Genomic DNA, 20,670 nt, shown 5'->3' on the forward strand with positions numbered 1-20,670 from the left:
AAATGAGAAAATGAGTTTCTTAAAGCTCTTTAATATCCTCAACGTACTTCATCTAAGCAAAGTATTATGAAGAGGTTATTGCTATCTTCATGGCAGTGATAGGACAAATTCTGCAAAGACTTAGTTTGACTGGACTGTGAAAAATCCCATGTTGGAACAACCTGTGAAATGACAAAAAAAAAAAAACAGGAAGCAGCTCTCAAAATGTCTGAACTTCCCTGCTGCTTTGGTAATGGGAAGAAAACATCTGATTCTGGGGGTACCAGAAATTCATAAGAGATAGGTCTTGTCTCAAACCTTCAACTGGGATAGCACCGGGATCCATCCCAGTCGCTCAGTCTTGCTGTCCAGGAGAATAGAAGTGTAATTCTGAGATCTTAAGGGAAAAAACACAGGAAGCTTCAAATGTTAACAAGCAGATGTGGATGCACAGACTTCCAGGTTGGCTGATGGTAGCTACAGTCAGGCAGGAAATGTCCAAAGGCACCAAATTCCCTCTGAGTTTGATAAGAAAAAGCCCTAGGCAAGGTGAAAATGTCTGTGAGCTCCTTTAAGTGAATTCTTAGGGGAATGCTGCTTTTGGTCGGTACAACAGCTCTGAAATTCAACCCTGCACGCTGAGGAATATTGTGGAAACTTATCTCAGTGGTGAGTTTATTCAACAGTCTTTTCCTTTGATTCAGAGCAATGTAGGACCAGTTTCATTTTACCTTTCTATTTACTCTCTGGTCTTTTTTTAATACACAACCATCATTGTCGTATCCAGGTGTGTAAGGCTTGACCATTCAGTGCAAGTTTTCATCGTTGCTGAATGAAGGGAGACTATTGATCCTATCGTCTCCCTCACTCACAAGCTGCATGTCAGACTTGGTAAACTGATTTTTCTTCACTTTTGAAGAGCACATTGATTTTAGTTATACATGCTCCAAAATGCCTTTTCCCTCCTGCAGAAGAAAGCTGTGTTTCTTGCTGGCTTTTTAAAATTTTGTTTGGGGGGAAGAGTTTGAAGAGTTGTTTTGTTGGTTTTTTTTTTTTTTTTTACCTCCAACATCCCATGGAACCCAAGTTCACCGATAGCGAAGTGATCTCTGTGAAGTGATTTAGTTTCACTTATCCTAGGGGTACACAAGCAGTTTCGTCAAAGCAAAGAAAACCTGCTTGAAAGGAGAAAAGGGAAGAACTTTAAAGGTAACAGCCTTTCAAACCAAAGCCATACTAATTGCTAGGTTTGACAGACAACACCTTACTAAGTGCTTTTTGTTTTCTTGTTGGCTCTGGGAACCCCAGTAAGACGAGGAAGTGGGTGCACTGTGACACTGTGCATCTCTGCAACATGGGATCTCCTTTCAGCTGTGGGAATGTTGGAGACCTTTTCTCTGGGAGCACCCAGATCTGATGGGGAAAGGAAAGTTTCTCTCTCCTTGAGCGTTTGTGGTGAGAAATTGCTATGGTTTAGAAATTACAGCTGACAACGCACTTGCAGCATGCAACAGGGAACCTGCATCTTGTGCAAAGGCTGAGCTGCAGGGCAGAGCAGAATGCCTCAGAAGGGGGCAGAAAGAACTTCCTAGGGACCAGGAAGCACTGAGCAGAGTTTGCTGCCTTTCAAAGGCATTATATCAAGCTTGGAAACAAGCATCTGCCTGCAAGGATGTAGCTTATTGCAAGGGTAAAAAGCCTGGGCATGTCAGGCTCAAAATTCTGAGATTCAAAGCCCTGTCACAATGTTATTAAGGAAAAAGAAAAAAAAAGAGACTTTACACCAAAAACAAAAAAGGAATTTCAAAATGTTCTGGTTTGCAGCAGATTTTCTGGCTTCCTGTTTTCTATTTTGCTTTTCCTTTATCTGAAAAGGTGTCTGGTTCTGTGACTCATGAGGAGAGTTGTTTTTGAGTTAGAAAACAGTCCTTACCTTTAGGATGATCAGTGCTGGCAAATCACTTTAAATAGATAAAGATTTGCATGTGCATCTTGAGTCATATCCTAACAAGCATAAGCCTTGGGAGTTTGGCTTGTGTGTATCAGTGTTCCAGCCATGGAAGAACAGGCTGGAGAACAAGGACTGTAGGTCCCAAGTTTGCTTAGTGTTTGCCCAGACATGTCCCAGGAAGAGTTCTGTACTGGGTGCTCAAACTACAAAATACAGATTCATGAATGGTGGGACATAAGCTACCCTGTAGTGTGAAAATAAGGCAGAAGAGTTCATTATGAAGAATAATTGAGTGTAAACACTCAAAGTGACTGCAGTATCTCACAAACATTATTAAAATATAGCTCCATGAAAACTGAAAACAGAATGAAAGAATTTTCAGCAGCACTGATGCTTCCGCTTGTGGAAGCTGGGGGCAATCAGTGAAAGATCCCATGGCCTGGAACAGCAGCCACGTTACAGAACCTGGCTTTGATGATCCTTTACCAATAAAAGAAGTCTCATTCCAGACCTGTCACTGAAGACTCATCTGCAGATGGTTTCTTGAAGTGCAGAATTATAGACCTGCCACCCATGAGGCAGCCCTGCTAGCTGGCTATCTGATCATCCCTGTGTGGTTTCTGATGCTTAAAGTAATATTTTGGGCAGATAACATATTCTGTCTTTTGTGTGTTGGTAATTCTGTAAATTGGCAGGTAATTGATACCCAATTGAGCTGGCTTCTCTGCCTTGAAATGAGACGAGAGCTATAAAATCCTCTTTGATATTCATAGGAATAAATTCTAGGTGGTGCTTGTGGTTAACCTAAGCTATGACTGTCTATTGCTGATGGCTTAGATGAAATACCAGCTGGAAAAATGTCTGTCATTAGGAGAGCTAGTAAATGCAGCTCTTTGGAAGGAGATATTACAGGGTAATTACACATGGTTCAGAGTTACTTCCAGTATGCAGGCCTGCGTAAGCCCTGCAAAATGTGTACACAGCCTGAGGGAGCTGAATCTCTGGGTCTGTGCACTGCTGGCTATTTTCCTTTGGAAACGATGCTGGTTGTAGGTTGCAGCTCTCAGACTGCCCTCTTTGTCCTTCCCTTTCTGCCTTTGTTGTGTCCAAGGGTATAAGTAAAGCAGGAGCAGTTGTTGCTGGGTAAGTTGCTGCTCACATGCTTGAGGTGTGGAAAGTGTGTGCTGCAGGGATAGGGATGTGTGGACCCAGAGCCCTGCAGAGAGCTGGAGGTGAGTGGTGGTGCAGGAAGGAAAGTTGATGCATCAGAACCCAAACGAAGGAGCAGTGTATAAGCTGTGAGATATGTGTAATTGTCCTCCTAATTAGAAGCAGTTTTTTATGCACATGTGACTTAACTTCTAGAGTATGCCAACCTACTGGTTGTCAGAGGATCTGAAAGTATGTACGTGTTCAATTCCTAGATAATTAAACTCCCTGACTTGCTGCAGCTAAACTTAGTTACTGTATAGCTGGTAGATAAACATACTAGGGTAAATCTTGCCCTAACAGTTGGTGGAAGAAGCTTATCTATTCCATCTGTTTCTCCCCTGTTATATATGTATTTATGTATGAATGTCTATATATGGGTGGGAGTGTTGAGCTGCTGGAGGGTAGGAAGGCTCTGCAGGGGGGTCTGGATAGTCTGGATCCATGGCTATGGCCAATGGTATGAGGTTCAACAAGGCAAAGCGCCGAGTCCTGCATTTGGGCCACAATAACCGCATGCAACATTACAGGCTTGGGGAAGAATGGCTGAAAAGCTGCTCAAAGGAAATGAACCTGGGGGTATTGGTCAATAGCAGCTGAACATAAGCCAGCTTGTCCCCAGGCTGCCAAGAAGGCCAACAGCATCCTGGCTTGTATCAGGCACAGTGTGGCCAGCAGGACCAGGACAGAGATTGTCCCCCTGTACTGAGCACTGGTGAGGCTGCATCTTGAATCTTGTGTTCAGTTCTGGGTCCCTCACTACAAGAAAGATATTGAGGTTCCAGAGTGTGTCCAAAGAAGAGCAATGGAGAGTTTGGAGCACAAGTCCAATGAGTTGCTGCTGAAGGAATGTGGTTGTTTAGCATTGAAGGGAGATTAGAGTGAGGTAGGGGTTAGTCTTTTCTCCTAAGTAACAAGTGATAGAACAAGAGGAAACTGCCTCAAGTTACACCGGGATAGGTTTAGGTTGGGTATAAGGAAAAGTTTTCTTCACCGAAAGGGTTGTCAAGCACTGGAACAGGCTGTCCAGGGAAGTGGTGGAGTCACTACCCTGGAGGTATTTAAAACACATGTAGATGTAGGGCTTAGGAATATGGTTTAGTGGTGGACTTGACAGTTCTGGGTTGGAGTTGATAATCGTAGAGATCTTTTCCAACTGAAACAATTCTACAATTCCATTTTCTTTTAAGCAACATTTCTCCCCCATCTCTCTCTATATTGATCCGTAATTCTTCCCTACTTTCCTATACCAATTTTTTATCTCTGACATAAGCCCTGGAAAACAGTTTTGATTAAATCTTGAAGTTCCTTTCTACTCAGTGGTGAATACTGGTTTTAAATGAACCAATTCCTTCTCTTTAGAAATTCCTGTGTTTTCATTGACAGATTTCTGAATATTCCCGGTAAAGACATGGAGAATATATGTAACAGCAGCGTGTACATCGACTTCACACCTCAGAGGGCACTGAGATTGATTATTCTTTCAGACTTGGGTCAATATGTACGTCTTGGGTCATTAAATTGTGATTTTCATTTCTATGGCAGTCGATATCTATCTATAAAGGCAATCAAAACTTCCGCTAAAACTGAGAATGTACCTTGCATCTAGTTTATATAGCAGTTGACATGAGAGAGATGGATTAGATAGACAGATAGATTAGCGTGGAATGAGATTATTTGCTGTGAAGATAGGTCATGTTCTGTGCTCAGCTTACAGGAATTCATGCGAAGATCTGACAGCATTGTGCATTACAATTGTGCAGTTATATTTTCCTGAAAATTATGTAGCACAGGTTTTGAATTTCAAGGCGACAAAGTGATGATTGTTTGATTGGGAAAGCACAGATTTCAAATCTCGTGAGGATAAAGCTAGAGTTTAGAAGTAGAAAGTGCTTGACAAATTATTCTGTTGTTGTAGCATAACTTACCATGAACCCTTAGGTTCCCGAGTTGCCATGGATTCTTGCACAGGTGTCATGTTTACTTCTGCTACAGACAGAAATGCACTAGTCTTGACTTCAGATCCCTGTGATCATGACAGATTGAATAAATAAAACAAGATACAACTGACTAACAGAGTTTGACACAGGTTATAGGCATGGCCCAGAGTCTAAGCTACTATGAAGAGACCTGAGAAAACACATTAACACCCCCATAGTCTTATAGTGTTTATTATGAAGAACCAGGAAGCTTTCTCTTTTTCAGTGCTCAAGATTTTTCTTCTTTCTCTCCCTAGGTATTTTGTGACTACCATGGGCACTCACAGAGAAAGAACGTGTTTCTTTATGGCTGCAGCATCAAGGAGACCTTGTGGCAAGCAGGCTGCACAGTTGACACAGCTGTGATCACAGAAGATGTTGGCTATAGGGTAGGTCCATTTTGTTCCTCTATGCAATTACTGGCTTGTATGTGCATCTGCACAGCTAGTTAAGATAAGGCCAGATCACAGATTTTGGAGATGGGTGCAAACTTCCCTTACTCCAGAGGAATAATGGTCCAGTGAGAGTTTCAAATCATGTATAATATCTTCATATACCAGATATTGTCAAGAATATTGTTTATGCGTACACTCTTATTCCCTCAACCCACAATAATAAGAAAATAAGTAGGAAGTACGTAATGGTGACTGATGACAATGTGCCGCTGTCCTACTCAGCTGAATTTCTTCACCACAAAATGTTCCTGATCCCACTGAAAACGCCAGATAATTCAGTGGGTGTCAAACAGATCTAACATAGTGATCTCCACAGCAAGTGCTTGGTGTTACATCTAGGGAATGTTTTCTGGAATTAGAAAGAACAAAAGATAATCTGATTTATTTCTACTTCATGTGAATGTACCACTTATCAAACAGTTTCCTGGATTTCCTGCCCCTCTCTTTTAGTTCCTGTTTAGATTATATTTTTGTCTTAACTGACAAATTTATTGAGAAACGAAGAATCTTATAAGCTCTAATTATAAGACTATATACTTCATGAAACAGTAATCGTGGTCTTAAACTGATTATAGAGCTATAGCTTGATTCACCCTGAAAGAGGCTGAGAAGTCTTTTTCAGTTTATGTATGTACAATTTTTGCTATCTCAGCACAAACACTAATTTGGGCTTGCAATACTAATCCTTCCATAAGGATGCCACGTCTTCTGTCTTCATCTTACAGTGTTGTACACTGAACACTGAAACTTTACTGTCAAATGTGCTCCAGCGTTCATCGCAAGGGGTCCCTGTGGCAACCACTGTTTCACAAAGAAAGCAGGTAGGGTACCTACAGTCAGGATGTCTTTTGCTGTATTTGTGTTCAGGGGCTTGAAAAGGCTGAGGATGGTTTGCTGTTACACAAACAGAATTCAAATGGTGCTCTCGGCATCTGGAGCCTGTCTTGAATCTCCAATGAAGACAAGCTCCAGGGCTTCCAAGAATATTCTGTAGTAGCCCATGAGGAAGGTCTTGTGGTTCATATCCTCTTTTGCACAGAACAGGAGATGGGTGCCTGCTGCTGTTCCTGCCTGTGGGTCACCCTCTTCATTTTTAGGCTGGGGAAAATGAATATATAGAAGAACACATCTGCAGCTTCAAACCCCTGTCTCAGACCTATTTCTTTGCAGTGTCTGCACAAGTTCCTCCCCTGCCTCCTGTAGGTAGTTGGGGATTAATGTGGCCTCCATGACTGATTTTTCTGCCCAGTAACAGGAACCAAATACTTCAAGAAAATGTTGTTTTTTGGAACAGCATTTGCCTCATAGGTCATAGACTCAGCTGTAGCCCTTGGCAATATACAGGAATAAGAGTCTTCATTACCTTCTAATATTTGGTGGTCTTGAGTGACTTGAACAGCACCCGCATCTCAGAGCTCAGCTTAAAGATTTGTCCTTTTGATAGCCATTCCAAACTCCTTTGAGAGCAATCTCTGCAGGGACATCAGTGAAGAAATATAATTCCATTCTCTCTTAATGAGATTGGAGGTTTATGGACAGAGTCCTGTGTGAGGGGAGTAGCTTCCTTTGCTGTGGTACATGCTAAATCCATCCATGTGTGAGAAATAGAACTCAGTCACACTGCTGCATATTATCATAAAAGCATCCTTTAAAAGGGTGTGTTTTCACTCTTTCGAAATATTCTATTGAAAGGTAATTAATGAGAAGTATAAGTAGAGAAGAAAGAAGCATTAGTGTGAAATCCAGTGAACGCTAGTAAAATGAAAAGAGTATTAAATTCAGATTTGCTAATGCTCCTAAATGAGTCCTGCATCCAGAGACATTACTGTTACCTGCCAACGTTTTTATTTAATTAAATGTAAGAGATTGATTATGCATATGATTTCAGTTGTTTTGAAAAGCTAAACTGGATTAGGGGTCTGATTATTGTATTTGATAGTATATATTGACAAAAAAATCTGAGTATTGGTTCAGATAAGGGCAGAATGAAAACAATCTGAACCTTCACATACAGTTTAACTGGATCTCATGGCTGTACTGAGGCTTATAAATGCCTGGGTTATATGCCTGTGCTGCATTTCTTTTAATTCCTGTTCAACCCAAATCCAGGAAAACATGGAAGCATACTATTTTGTGATCACCAATGCAGCAAGTAGCGCATTGAAGGCAATCCAGAAGTGTTAGATGTTTCCTCTAATGCAAGCAGTCAATCTTAAAGATCCTTCTGTTTGGCATGCCCACAGGAAAAGGGGTGCCATAGCTCTTAGTAGCACTCTGGAGGTCTTGACTTAAGAGTGAGGCTTGTTGTGGTCTCGAACTGAAAATGAAATCTCTTGCTTTGTTCCAGTTTTTCCACCTCATTTTTTCAGCTGAAAATGGACCTTCTAGGTCTTCAGGTCTCCACCTTCCGCAGCTGGTAAAGTCCACAGACAGCTGCAGCCATAGTATACTGAAAACCCAAATTTACTTTTTTTTGTTATGGAGATGTGTACAGTTCAGCTGTTTGCAAGAGATGCTGCAAAATAGTTTAGGCCAAAGATTTATTATTCACCTTGAACGTGTTTTAGGAAATACATTATTCTTCCACTGAAACCAAATATTCCCTTACATGAATGTAGTGTATGTGCTATGAAGAGAACAGAACTACACTTGCTCAGAATCAGTCAGTGAAACTGATTGTTATTGGAAAGTTAAATTAGCTGGTTGGCTTTCAGCACCTAAAGTGAATGAAGTTCTAGGGTAAATGCCATTAGCAATAAGCAGGGACTCTTTCTGTATGATTCCATTCTGTTCAGATGTTTAAGAAAGCCGTCGTTAAATAATGAATGTACTTATTTTACTTGCTCTTCTTTGGATGGATCAAATGGTTTTTTGGCATATGTTGTGCTTAGTATGCCAGCACTAAAATTTACACACACACACATACACATGCACCTAAAGGTCTAGTTTCTACATAGAGCACACATAGTGTTGATGTATCTTGTGTTTGATTTTATAGAGTGTAAATGTAACACTTTTAGTGCTGTGTAATGACTAAGTGTTGGTCTGCACTGGTGGAAATATTTGATACTGCAGTGTATCAGGAATTTTATAGACTTTGTTGTTGGGAAATATGATTTCTAGAATAAGAAAACCACTCAGCGTTAAGATGTAATTTTAACTGGGTTTTCATAATTACTTTTTGGTGTGATTTTTCTCAATTAAGTGTATAAAATATATTGCTTGGACTCAGATGAGAATATTTTTGTTTGTTTCATGGTGGAAGTTAGTTAAATGTTGACCTCTACTTTTGTATAATTATGTGCAACCTTCTGTGAGAATGTGCATTTCTTTTCTCTGCTTTGTGCTACCTTCAGACAAAACTCCTCCCACTGCTGAATCCCATGTCAAATTGGCGATGCACGATGGGAGAAGATATAGGATAGCTAGAGAGGGAAGAATGGGAGTATCAGGTACTGAACTCTGACTGCAGACCTCTGCAGCACAACAGGAAGGTGTAAGTTAATGTCAAAGAAGCTTGAAAAGGAAACTGACTTCAGCAGTCTCAAACTGTTGGGTGTGAAGATGTTTGATTTAGAATGCAATACAGCAAGTGTACTGGGTATTTTGCATTTTAGTCTTTGGAATGAAACAGATGTTAGAATGAGAGAATTTCACATGGGATAGATGTAATGCACTGGTTGGAGCTCTCAGTAACAGTGTCTATAGATAGATTTGATTAAATACACATGAAAAACCACAGGTCTCTGTATATATCTTTATGATCTAAATGCATGCACATCTGCTCAGTGCATTCTGATATTTTCTCATAGACTCTTCCTAAAATCCTGGATAAAGTGGCCCCCGCGTTTGTGATGAACAGCTGCAGCTTCCTGGTGGAGAAGTCCCGGGAATCAACAGCTCGGGTGGTGGTATGGAAGGAAATGGGTGTGTTAAGGAGCTACACCATGGAGAGCACCTACTGCGGCTGCAGCCATGGTCTCTACAAAGTGAGTCAATCTTTCAAAGAACTCTGTGCCACCACCCTGCTAATGCACATCTCATGAGCACGTAGCCATTGTCTTCATGCTTAGTGTTGTCTGTTCTCTTCACACCCATGTAGCCATGAGTGAAAATCTCCTTCGTGAGATTTTTCAATGATCCTTCTTACTTCCATGTGAGAAAAGTAGAGTCCTTGCTCTGAAGTTTCATTCAGCACTGAAATAAAAAGAAACTCTAGTCTGAAGCCAAAAGCTTATGGAAGGAGTGTTTTTGAGATGATACAGGGCACTTATCCTTTGTAAGGGTATTTATAGTGTTGGCAGGTTGTACGGACGCCTTTGAGCCGAAGTCTAAGGTAAGTAACTTGAATGCTATTGGCACCAAGCTGTTTGGTACAGGCTATCTACCTGAGCATTCACCTGGCTAAATTTAAGATCCTGAACAGGGAATCCTGCATTTAGATTTGTCTGTTACTGACAGCCAAAAGTAGCTGATCTAAGGCTAGTTTTGACAGCAGTCCATGAGCTCAAGGTATGTGACTGTCATCGAGAAAGACCCGAATTCCACATCTAATGAGGTTCCAGTCTTGGTAGGAAGGGCAGTACACATACCGAATGCATCTGAGACATCAGTCTGAGATCTCCTGGCACTTTTTAAGTACACAGGATGAACTCTGATAATTTTATTTGCATGATCATAATTCTCTGTTCACATAAATGGTGAATTCTTTCTCTTGTTCCTTTGCCAAACCTGTTGCTTTTTCATTGAAAGGCTTCCATATTCCACCTCATTGCTCCCACTAGGGAGCAATCCTTATCTATACAGCACTATTAAGCAGTTAAGGATCCTGAAAAACCCTTAAGGAAAGAGCCATTATTACAAATAACAATTAATTAATAAGACATTCAAATAATTACCTTTGGAAGCTCTATACTAATCCTTTTACTTCTCAGTAGAAGGCAGCCAGGAAGTACTGGGCTGATGTTTTAACCATGCTCTTCTGTACACACATCAATTCCAAGATGGGAAAGGTAGAAGAAATAAAACTGCAGACAGTTTAAAGAAAGAGAATATAATTGCCTTGGGCATTACATCTAACACTCCTGCTCCTGAGAAGTGCTAATGGTTTTTTAATAGGCACCACAGGTCAAGATAGCAGTTTTGAATCTTTTTTAGACAGTGGGGGAAAATCTACCTTGACTAACGTCAATGACAAAACTCCTAGTGATCTCCATAGAGGAGGTTTAGCTGATTTTCTAAATAACCTCAGTAAGACCTAAACCCAGTGACACACCAGATTGTATCAGTATCTAATGATTCGTTCTTCGGCATCTGTGAGGTCTTTAACCCAAATCTGCTTAATTTGTGCCATCAGATGCTTGAAATAGAAGGAAGAGAACACTAAATCCCACATTCAGATGCTGCATTTAAGCACTGTGCCATCCATAGGGGCCCTGTATTATGAAGTAGAGGTATGAAAAATAAGCAGAAAGACCTCATGCAGGTGGTTCAGGGTTCTTCTTTTGAAGAAATCCTTTAAAATGTGTGAAATTTTCTACATTGTTTCTTGCCCTTTTTTTCATCACTGATCACAACTACAGAGAGCCACTGAGGACAAGAGAAAGTCGTCATGAGGGCTTATGATTGGTGAGAGGATCCAGTGTTCTCATGGCCCGTGACGAAGAGCGTATAAATAGTAAAGCAGCTCTGAAGTCTCCATTCTAAACACCCTGAAAAGCTGTGTCCCAGATGGATCTCTGGGTTATTTTTATGAGGTCACTTTATATTTTACTTTACTTAGGATTATCATGCATTGCAAAGATGGAAGATGCATAAATATGCCCATGGAGGGGCATTTGTTCAGCATTTTTTCATTATAAAGTTAATACACTTCTTGCAGTTTTCTATGTTTCAGGAAGTTTTAATATATTTCCACTCATTTTTTCCAAGTACACTAAATATTCAATTTAGTAGTATTAAAATGGAATATAATTTCTTGTGTTGACATTTATACTAGAGCTGCACAAAAATACGAAACCTCCCTCCAAAAATTTATATTAATATAAATTTTTTTTCAAACAATTAATATTAATCCTCTTCCCTTTAGCAGTCTTTAGAGTTGGTTCTTTCTTGCTTGTTTGCTTGCATTTAGAAGTGGATTACTTAGGGTATGGACTTGACAGGCTGACCTGAAGGTTTCATTCCATAATACTGTTTAATACTCAGCTTCCATCTATCAAGCAAAAACTATTCTTTAGTTTCTGAAAGCCCTGAAATTATTCCTGTAAACTGGAAATTAATTGCATAAAAGGTCATGTTTTTCTAGAGACTTCAACCTGAGTTTTTCACTGTTGTACCCTCAAATTGATGGGTGTGTAAACAATAGACTAAGACTAATGCTCGGGCAGGAGATGTCAGCATCCTGTATTTAGATCTTTCTGTTATTTGTGCTTAACTGTGAATTGACTCAGTTTCTTAATTGCAGAGGTTTATTTCCCTGCAAGAGATAGATCCAGATTTCCCTCTGGACAAGCATGCCCTTACGTTTTTTATACTTTTATACCTTAAAGTACAGTACAAACAGCAACTAGGATTTAGAACATCTCATTATATGCAGCAGAGGCTCCTAAGTCCAGCATCATTCAATGATGAAGCAGTGAATCAGTGGTCAAACTTCTAATAGGGCTCAGCCTACCTAGATCATGGTCTTTATCTGCCTTCCTGCTTGTAAGTAATGAAAGTAATTGATTCAAGTAGCTGCTTTGTTGGTTATGAGCACAGATACAGTGCTTGGAGTTGCACAGACACATCTGATAAGGATTGTGCAAAAGATTTAAGAAGAACAAGAAAGCTTTACAGAGGCCACAAGAGGTTAAAATGGGAATTCCACAAGGCTGATAAGTGTGCTTCCTTGTCGAGGAAGGGCTGAGATAAACCACAACTTAGTTATTCTGATAGAGTCCAGAAAAGATGCTGTAAGAGTTTTTCCGAAGAATGTGTGTGTTCTCTCTTGAGTACTTCATTTCTAAAATAGTTTAGTGAGTGAAAGATGAAATAGGAATTTGGTACTATTGATATGTAAATGAGAAAGAATAGTGACCCCAGCCTCATTTAAAAGTCATTTGATTTCAAATGGAGAGGAGGCAGAAATGAAAGGAGAAAAGAGATGGTTTGTCTCTGTTGAATCTCCCTGTCTGTGTGATCAATGGAAATGCAATAAGCCAACTACCCTTAAGGAAGCGAAACATAAAACTAAAGAAACTATTGATCTTATCTAAGGTTTTGTTCAACTGAAGGAAGAAGAAAAGAAGGGGGAAAAATTACCTAAACTTTTTCATTTTGTCTGGATTGCCCAATTCATTCTTAGAGGAACAGTGTCTCCATTTGAAACAAAGCTAAAAACAAAGCAGCCGATTTTTACAGGGAGTTCTCCCTCTTGCTTCTGCCACCTTACAATCCTAAGGTCACAGCTAAAAAAATTGCAGGAAAAAAATCAACAACCGCCCAGAAAACCTGCTGATCATTCTCTGTTCATGAAGGCAGTCTTCGTTGCTGCTTGTTGGAGTATTTACCCCTCTAGCTTGCCCTGTGATGTTGATTGCTGCCTCCCTCTTGTGGGATGTAGAGCCCCTTCTCACCTTTTGTTTTTAAGACTGTGCTGTAAGAAGCTCTGCTGAGTATAGGTACAGTCACGACCCCAAAAGAATCAAATCTCCAGTGACACACGCTGATATTTTCCCAAGTTTCTTGTGTGATTCTTTTTTAAACCTTAATGTGTTTTTGCTGATACTGTGTTCTATCACGTTACACTGTTCCACCATTCTTCTTGATTCCTTGCTAGCTGGCCAACTAATTAAGATCCTTCAATAGCGTATTGCACTGTGTTGTTCTATTCATTACTGCATCTGTGGTCTTAATGTCTTTAGTGCCATGGTATACACCTGAGCTCAAAATCATATGTGTTTGCAATATAGAGTATCTAAAAAATTCAGCTTCACGCTCCGTGAGTACATGCTATGTTGGAAAAGCATTTTCCTTGGCACGTTGTCCCTGGTGGAGGAGATGGAGTACTTACGGAAATAGATTTTAGCTTCTTGCTTCGAAGGGGTTATAAACAACAAGGAGTAACAAATGAGTTTTAAAATTATTGCCGATATCTTGACAGTGCCCTTTGCAAATGATTTTACTGGTGATATGGATTCCTCTTTGAAGAAAGCCTTTGGGAGAGCTGAGAAAAAATGGTGTTTTTTTTTCCTGTCCAGTTTAATGCTTTAAAGCCAGAGGAATTGAATACCCAAAATTTTCTCATCAGACTTGATTAGAGGGAAAAGCCATCCCTTTGCAGAGAAGCTGGAAGCAGAGAGATCAGCACCAAACAGCATGGCCGTACAGTTCAAAATGTCTTTGTTCAACGAAAGTGCCGAGAGTAAGTCTAATGGGAAGATCTGATATTATCCATCCCCTTTAATCTGGCTAATGTGGGCTGAATTATTTAAAATGAGTGACGAACTAATTTTAAAATGAGTGATAAAACTCTCATGATTCATCATAGAAGCATAGCTAAGGCAATATGCAAGATGGAAGACTTTCTAGTCCAACTAGAGGTGGACTTCTCTGGTTTGACCTGTTTCTGCTCAAACCTGTTACCAATGTATGATTTGTCCACTGAATTACAGCTCTATTTCTTTATAGTTATCTCTAGGCTATGAAATATTTTCTTCATCTTTCTTACTGTTAAAAATTTCTTACCAAATTTCTGCAAGGAATGTTTATTTATGCTTTTTTCATGAGTGGTTTATTGCCGTTAATAGTCAGAAATTGAGTTGTTTTGATGGAGTTTGCAGATCACATGATTCTGCTTTTGTTCTCCACTAAAATATATATTGGTTTTGTAATTGGAAATCTGGTGCACAAACTTACAAATAATTTTAATTTGGCCTCTTTCCAGTGTTCAGCCACCACCAAAAATGGTTTCAGCAATATTCCTGTCACAAAGCATGTTTGATAAGTACTTGCAGAACAAAAAAGTAAAGAAATAGGATATCTTCCATGTTTTCTGGCATCCGTTTCTGGAAAATACTTACATCATCTTTGCAACTCTGATGAACTTTTGCTCATTCCTGATTTCTTTTGTCCCTCAGAGCTTACATGTTTCCTAAGCATGGGTAACTCAAAAGCATTCAGAAATTTCTTTTCTTTTGAGAAAAAATTATCTCTAAAATACATGCGTTTAGCTGACCCTCAGTGCTTCGGGGATCTCATTCAAAAACAGATGCTGAGAATAAGAAAGAATGATTTTCTTTCTGATAGTTCTGCTTCCTGTTCTGGCCCAAACTGGCTCAAATTGGAAGCAGCTGTAACAGCAAGAAAAGTATAGGGAGAAAAATAGTTATCTAATAGCAATCTAAGGACTGCAGGTTCAAATTGAGGGTTCTGTTTGTTCTGTTTTCTTAAGTTGTTACCCAAAGGCAAAAGTTTGCATCCTCTTTGTTTTATTTTCCTGTCTCTTATTTCCGTCAACCCCTTGCACAATTGTTTCGTAACTCATAGAATCAACTGGCTTAGAAAAGACCTTAAAGATCATTTTGAAAGATATTCTAATTGTACCTTTTAGGCTTGTTGACCTCAGTTCATAAAACTATGTAAGGATTAATGGCATTTAGGAAGTGAGGGAAGAGAAAAGAAAGGGTTTCTGAGCAAACAAATCAGGAGATGGTGGATGTCTGTCTTCCATGTAGATTATGTGAACTGCTGCAGGATTTTCCCTCATTAGATGTTTTTTACTGGTTTGTTAATTTGTTTTAATTATTTGACAGAATCTTAACTAAGAAATCACATGCTTAACTGTGCTTAGCTTTGCTGGGTTCCTGCCACATTAAAGAATAGAAGTTTGAAGGTGTGCTGCCTTTGGCACTCTCAGATTGTTTGGAAAGGCAACCACAGAACCAGGAGAGCTTTTTAGGGATTCTTTGTCCCTTATACCCCCTAGAAAACTGGAGTTTATCTGTAGGGCTATCCTGGTTGGCCTCATCTTTCTTGATGGGTAATAAGGCAGTTGCATTAAAGCAAGTGCGGCCAAAACCACGTGAGATGTAAATATCATCTCTGTGCCCCAGAATTATGGGAGTTACTGCTATTTACTTTTTGTTGAGGTGCTCAATATTGCCATATGGTAGGGTTATTTATATGCATTTGAAAGTCTGTGGACTTTGCAAGAAGGCAATTTAGTCCCCCATGCTCTGTCTTCCCATTTCCTGATCCACTCCACAGTCAGTTTAGCCTTGCTCTTTTGGAAGAGGACCAGTAGTTGAGTGGGGTTGTTTCTCTTGTCAGCATTTCTGGAGAAGGCTTATTTCTTATTGGTTTGGGTCTTTTGGGGGGCATGTTTTTACAGGAACTACAAACTATAAAGGACAAGGCCAATTTTCTGACACTAGTGTGACCTCTTGAAGCCTTTTGCTGAGAACACTCAGCTGCTCTTCCAATGATTGCCAAATGTAGGTGTTCCAAATGACTGGAAAAACAATGGTCTCTCAATCTGATAGACTGAGTTTGCTGCTGTGCAGACAAACAATTGTTTTCTCAGAGTGACTGGATAATTCCTTACCTCTTTCAAGAAGTTAGTATAGGGGTGGTTGCCTGCCAAATACTGTGCAGTAGTCCATCTACTTGAGGTGTCCATGAATGCTGCCTTGAAACATTTTGGAAGAAGTCCTTGCCAGCACCTGCTGCAGAGGGTTTTCCTGGTCACTTAGGCCATCTGCTTTCCTGTTCCTGGGTCGAAAGATTCAAGTTTTAGGGGATTGAGGGATGTTCCATTGTATTTGAACTCACACGATTACTAGAAAGAGAGGAGAATGACAATGGAGAAGAAGGGACATATAGCTTTCTTTAGCATCCCTGTCCCCAGAGCACTCAAGATTCACTAAAACCCAACACAAGAATTGCCAGGGAGTACTAGGTAACAGCGTTTTAGTCTATTATTGTTGTGTACCTAAGAAATGATACATTGGATTTATTTTCCATATGACAAAAGAGGATCACTGATGCCAGCTGGATCATGGATAAAGATACTGATTTAAATTGTTATGTTTTATTTTGATTATTTCTCCTGAGATATTGAGCCAGCTGTATCCCTGACTTGCTAAGTCCAGTGGTGTTACTTCAAGGTAGATTTGGATAATTAGCTTCGGAGAGATATTCCAGAGACCGTGACAGTCTTGGAAGGAAGTATGTGTTAGCAGTGCACTGGGAGTAGGTTGAGAGCGTGTTCTCTCCCTCTTAGACCCTGTCTGGAAGGAAACGAGTGCCTCTGCCATCTCCATTACTGATAAAAGCCAGGAGAGGCGCCAGATTTTATCCTTATGCATGTTCTAGCTGGTAAGTTATTCTAACTGCAGACCCTTGGTTAAAAAAAGTTGCAAAGTCTGTACAGAAGGGCTGTCATAGTGGTGATTTTAACATCTTTAAGGTGTTGGAGGCATCTCTAGTGGGAATGAGCCGCAGGGAAATCATATCACTGCCTACTCTCACAGCACTGGTCGCTTAAGCTTGCTGTGGGATCCTGTGCTGAACTTTCCAAACAAGATTAGTACTTGTGTACCAAGGTTAGCATAGTGTAGGTTAGTACTGATCTCTGATATTTTCAGGTATTTTAGTACCAAACTTACCTTTTGAGACAACATTTTCACACAGGAGTGATGCATCTTTACAGTGCAGAAATGGGCAGCCCTGTTAACAGTGCCAAAATGTGGTGTTTATGATACTTAACGGCTGGAACAGCATAGTGATTTGGCTGAAATTACATGACTTTTTTTTTTTAGCCATGTAACCTGTGTTTTCTGGTCCTGTTAGGCTCTATCGAGACAAATGAGTTAGTCCTAGATGTGAGAACTTCCCACAGGCATACCAGGGTGATGCTGCAGGCTGACATGGAGCAGTCCCAGCAGCTAAGATAACTTAGGGCTCAGGAGTGTTGTGCTTGTGCCATTTTATGTGCATGGACATTTGCCTGATTTCTTTCTCCTTCAAAGTAAAGTCACCACATTGTATATCTGCAGAAACGAGAGTGCTGAAGATGGCATTTAGCATAAAGTGGAACAGACAAAAGGCTTGAGATGGAAGAACATGAGATCTTAAGTCCCATTTTTAGGACCTCAGAGTCATGCAAATCACATTTCTCTGTTTCTCCTACTTAGTCATTCAGACCAAGAAGTAGGATGCAAATCATGGCTTGGCAGGAAATATAGGTGCTATATCCCAAGCCAGATTTTGTTGGTGAAAAGCATGTTACAAAAGGAGAAAAATATGGTCCTGAACCACAAAGAAGTGAAAAATTTACTAGCTGCTCTGCCTTTTGGAACCAATTGCAAAGTTGACACTAAGGAGGTGTCTGCTTCTCCAGCTCCTAAACAGACAGCTTGGCCCAATCTGCAGTCCTTTGGCAGAAGTAGCATCTTAAATCAGCTCCTTTGTCTCTACTGTTGATAGATTATTGGGTGCTGACTGGCTGCGTAATTGGAGAACAGGTCCCACACCATATGGTTAAATTATGGCACAATAAAAAATGATGACAGGGTGAGATCATAATAGTTTTGACTCTGTAAAGCTGGGAGGTATCCAGGTCTGTTGAGGTTCAGTGGACACGGCTGGCATGCACAATAGCACAGCAGAGCAGTTACACACCTCCTGCTTGGCCCACCCTTTTCCACCATCATACAACTGCAACAGTTGTCTTAGCTCGGTTTGCTCCTTCTGTTTGGGACTCACTCAGCCTTGGAGTGGTTGTTCCAACAGATCCCTGCAATCTCCCAGATTTCTTTCACTCGCTAATGTTGTTAGTGTTTCCTAGTTGGTTGTTTCCTTTATATTAAAGCAAGGGGCATAGTAAACTTCTTGAACCTGAGGAGTTGAAAACAAGCATTATCTTTATTCTTTCCTGTCTTGAATGCTGATGTTTCTTTGGATTTCTGTTTTCGCTCAGTGCTTTCTAAACAACTGTTGTTTCTGCTCTGTTTAGGGAATCTTTCTCTCTCAGCTGCTTTTGCACTTCCCTAGATATTTGATTGCAACCCAGTCTTTCCATATCCCAAAGATGTACTTGAGAAAGGAGGTATTAAGTACAGATAAGGGTTATCAAACTGTTTCTCTACAAAAGGAATGAGCAACAAGACTACATAGAATCACAGTGCAAGTATCCTGTCATACCCATCTTCCAGAATTTAAGTGAGCAAGATTAGATGGAAAAATCCCAGGTTTTAATGTTACAGATCTGGGCAACCTAGATGCTTGAAGCCAAAAATCGATCTGCAATTTCACTTGTGGTTGCATGGAGAAGAGAGAGCATTTTTTTGAGGGAAGAAGATATAAATCAATTGCTGACCTCCATATTTTCATCCTGCTGACAAGACATGGTTATGGTGACCCCATTTGAAATGGAATAAAACCAGTCCACTCAGAGAAGTAAAACAAGTGCTGTCACCTTGTGTCTGTAGGAGTGTGTCCCTTTATCAGCTGTAAGGAGGAATACACTCTCCAAGTATTAAGATCAGGGGTGCCATGCTTGGAAGTCACACAGTCTTTCGTAATGCCAGAAGGCTGAAAATGATTAGCAATTTGTGGTCAGGCTAATTTCTGAATTGTATTTATTCAGTTTATGGGTATAGCTGAGGACTTGGTTTGGTTTCAGATGTGGATTTGTTAGAGCCTTAGCTTCACTCACAGTACAAATTATTGGAGCACATAGAGAGCTGCAGAAGTGAAGCAAACTAGATGCTTAAAGATTATTTTTAATTTTCTATTAGAAATATTATAGTAGTGTAACAAATCAGTTGCAATCACACAGACACGTATGTGATTTTTCCAGTTGAAATGGTACCGAATGCTTGGAGCCCTCTAAGCAATCCTGAATGGCATGACCTTGAATGCCCATGGGATTTCAGTCTGCTAAAGAAAAACTCCTGGGAAGGGTAAGAAATAGAAAATCAGAATTCCTAATGAAAACTAACGGCAGTATTTCAGTGGTGTCCTTTTGAAAGTCCAAATATCATTGCACATCATTCTCTCAAGTTTTCTGTGGAAGTACAGCAGCTGGCTTTCTGATTTCTGATGTCTCTCTTGCTTGTTAATCTGGCCCTGTGTGGATTTATTATACAAATCTATTTGGCAGCTGAAAATTGTCCTTTGATGAAACTCCAAGTCTAATCGGGAACTCCTCAAGCATGGAAAATAAGAATGGGGAGGTGGCAAAATCACGGGCTGAAAGAGCCATGTTTGTCTTTCACTCTGCATGGATTTTAGAAGCATCTAAATTTCAAAGTCCTTTGCACACAGGATTTTCTGCAAAGATTCATTTTGCTCCTCTCAGGATTGTAATATTTGCCATGCTGGATCAGACCATTGGTCCATATAATCGTGTATCCTGCCTCATACAGAGGCAGGTTCCTCATGGTTTGGAAGAAAACAAAACCAGCCTGTAATGTGACTGATTCAATTACACTAAGACATGGAAAGGAGATAATCCTATGGGGCTGACCTGCCTCTCCTCAGCTTCATACATTGCAGCATGGGGCCTGGTTATCATTATCAAAACCTTGAAATAATGAACTGTTTTCTGTGAATAATTACTGCACTCTTTTATGCCCTTTGATAATCTTTTCTCAGAGAGGGCTTCCTGCAGCAGTGAATTTCTCTACTTGTATATGCTGTCTGTCATTAAATTTAAACTGTGTATTGACATCTGATCTTTCTTCAGTCTCCATTTTGTCCCTTTGCTGGTTTCTGTATCCTTGTAAGATGCACTTCCCACAGCTGCAGTAGTTCTCAGTTTGTTTCATCTGTTGGCTCTCTCTCCATATTCAGTGCCATCCTTATGCCTCTTGTTATCTGCTCCCAGGTTCTCTGGCCTGGTCTCCTCTAAAAGCAGATTAGATGGTCTGTTCATTCTCTGAAGGCTTAAAATCTGTAGATACCTCTGGGTTTCACTCAGCTCTTGTCTCTTTGGTTGACTTCCATGTTTTGTTTCCAATCCAGATGTGTTTTTTCAGGTGTGCTAAACTGTACCATGTTACCTTTTCTCTCTATTTTTCTTTCCACCACAATATTTCCAATTACCCAA

At 40.1% G+C, this 20,670-nt stretch overlaps 2 protein-coding genes across 12 annotated transcripts in view; both read left to right on the forward strand.

The window, feature by feature from the left end:
* The window catches only part of AKAP13 (A-kinase anchoring protein 13), a 468,794-nt gene extending 454,807 nt beyond the window's left edge, over positions 1 to 13,987 (forward strand). For all 9 annotated transcript variants that reach the window (XM_061446743.1, XM_061446746.1, XM_061446747.1 and 6 more), the window contains one exon: positions 13,973 to 13,987. The gene's annotated coding sequence lies outside the window, so the exon portion shown is untranslated. The remainder of the gene's footprint in view (positions 1 to 13,972) is intronic.
* AGBL1 (AGBL carboxypeptidase 1) overlaps positions 1 to 20,670 on the forward strand; it is a 285,379-nt gene that overhangs the window by 152,447 nt on the left and 112,262 nt on the right. For all 3 annotated transcript variants that reach the window (XM_061446754.1, XM_061446753.1, XM_061446755.1), the window contains 2 exons: positions 5,376 to 5,507; positions 9,386 to 9,562. In XM_061446754.1, the coding sequence (XP_061302738.1) occupies positions 5,376 to 5,507; positions 9,386 to 9,562 (309 nt within the window). The remainder of the gene's footprint in view (positions 1 to 5,375; positions 5,508 to 9,385; positions 9,563 to 20,670) is intronic.

This window comes from Pezoporus flaviventris, unplaced genomic scaffold (genome assembly GCF_033815535.1).
Source record: "Pezoporus flaviventris isolate CSIRO_AGI_PZ_B2104156 unplaced genomic scaffold, CSIRO_AGI_Pfla_v1 ptg000006l, whole genome shotgun sequence".
NCBI classification, from domain to species: domain Eukaryota; kingdom Metazoa; phylum Chordata; class Aves; order Psittaciformes; family Psittacidae; genus Pezoporus; species Pezoporus flaviventris.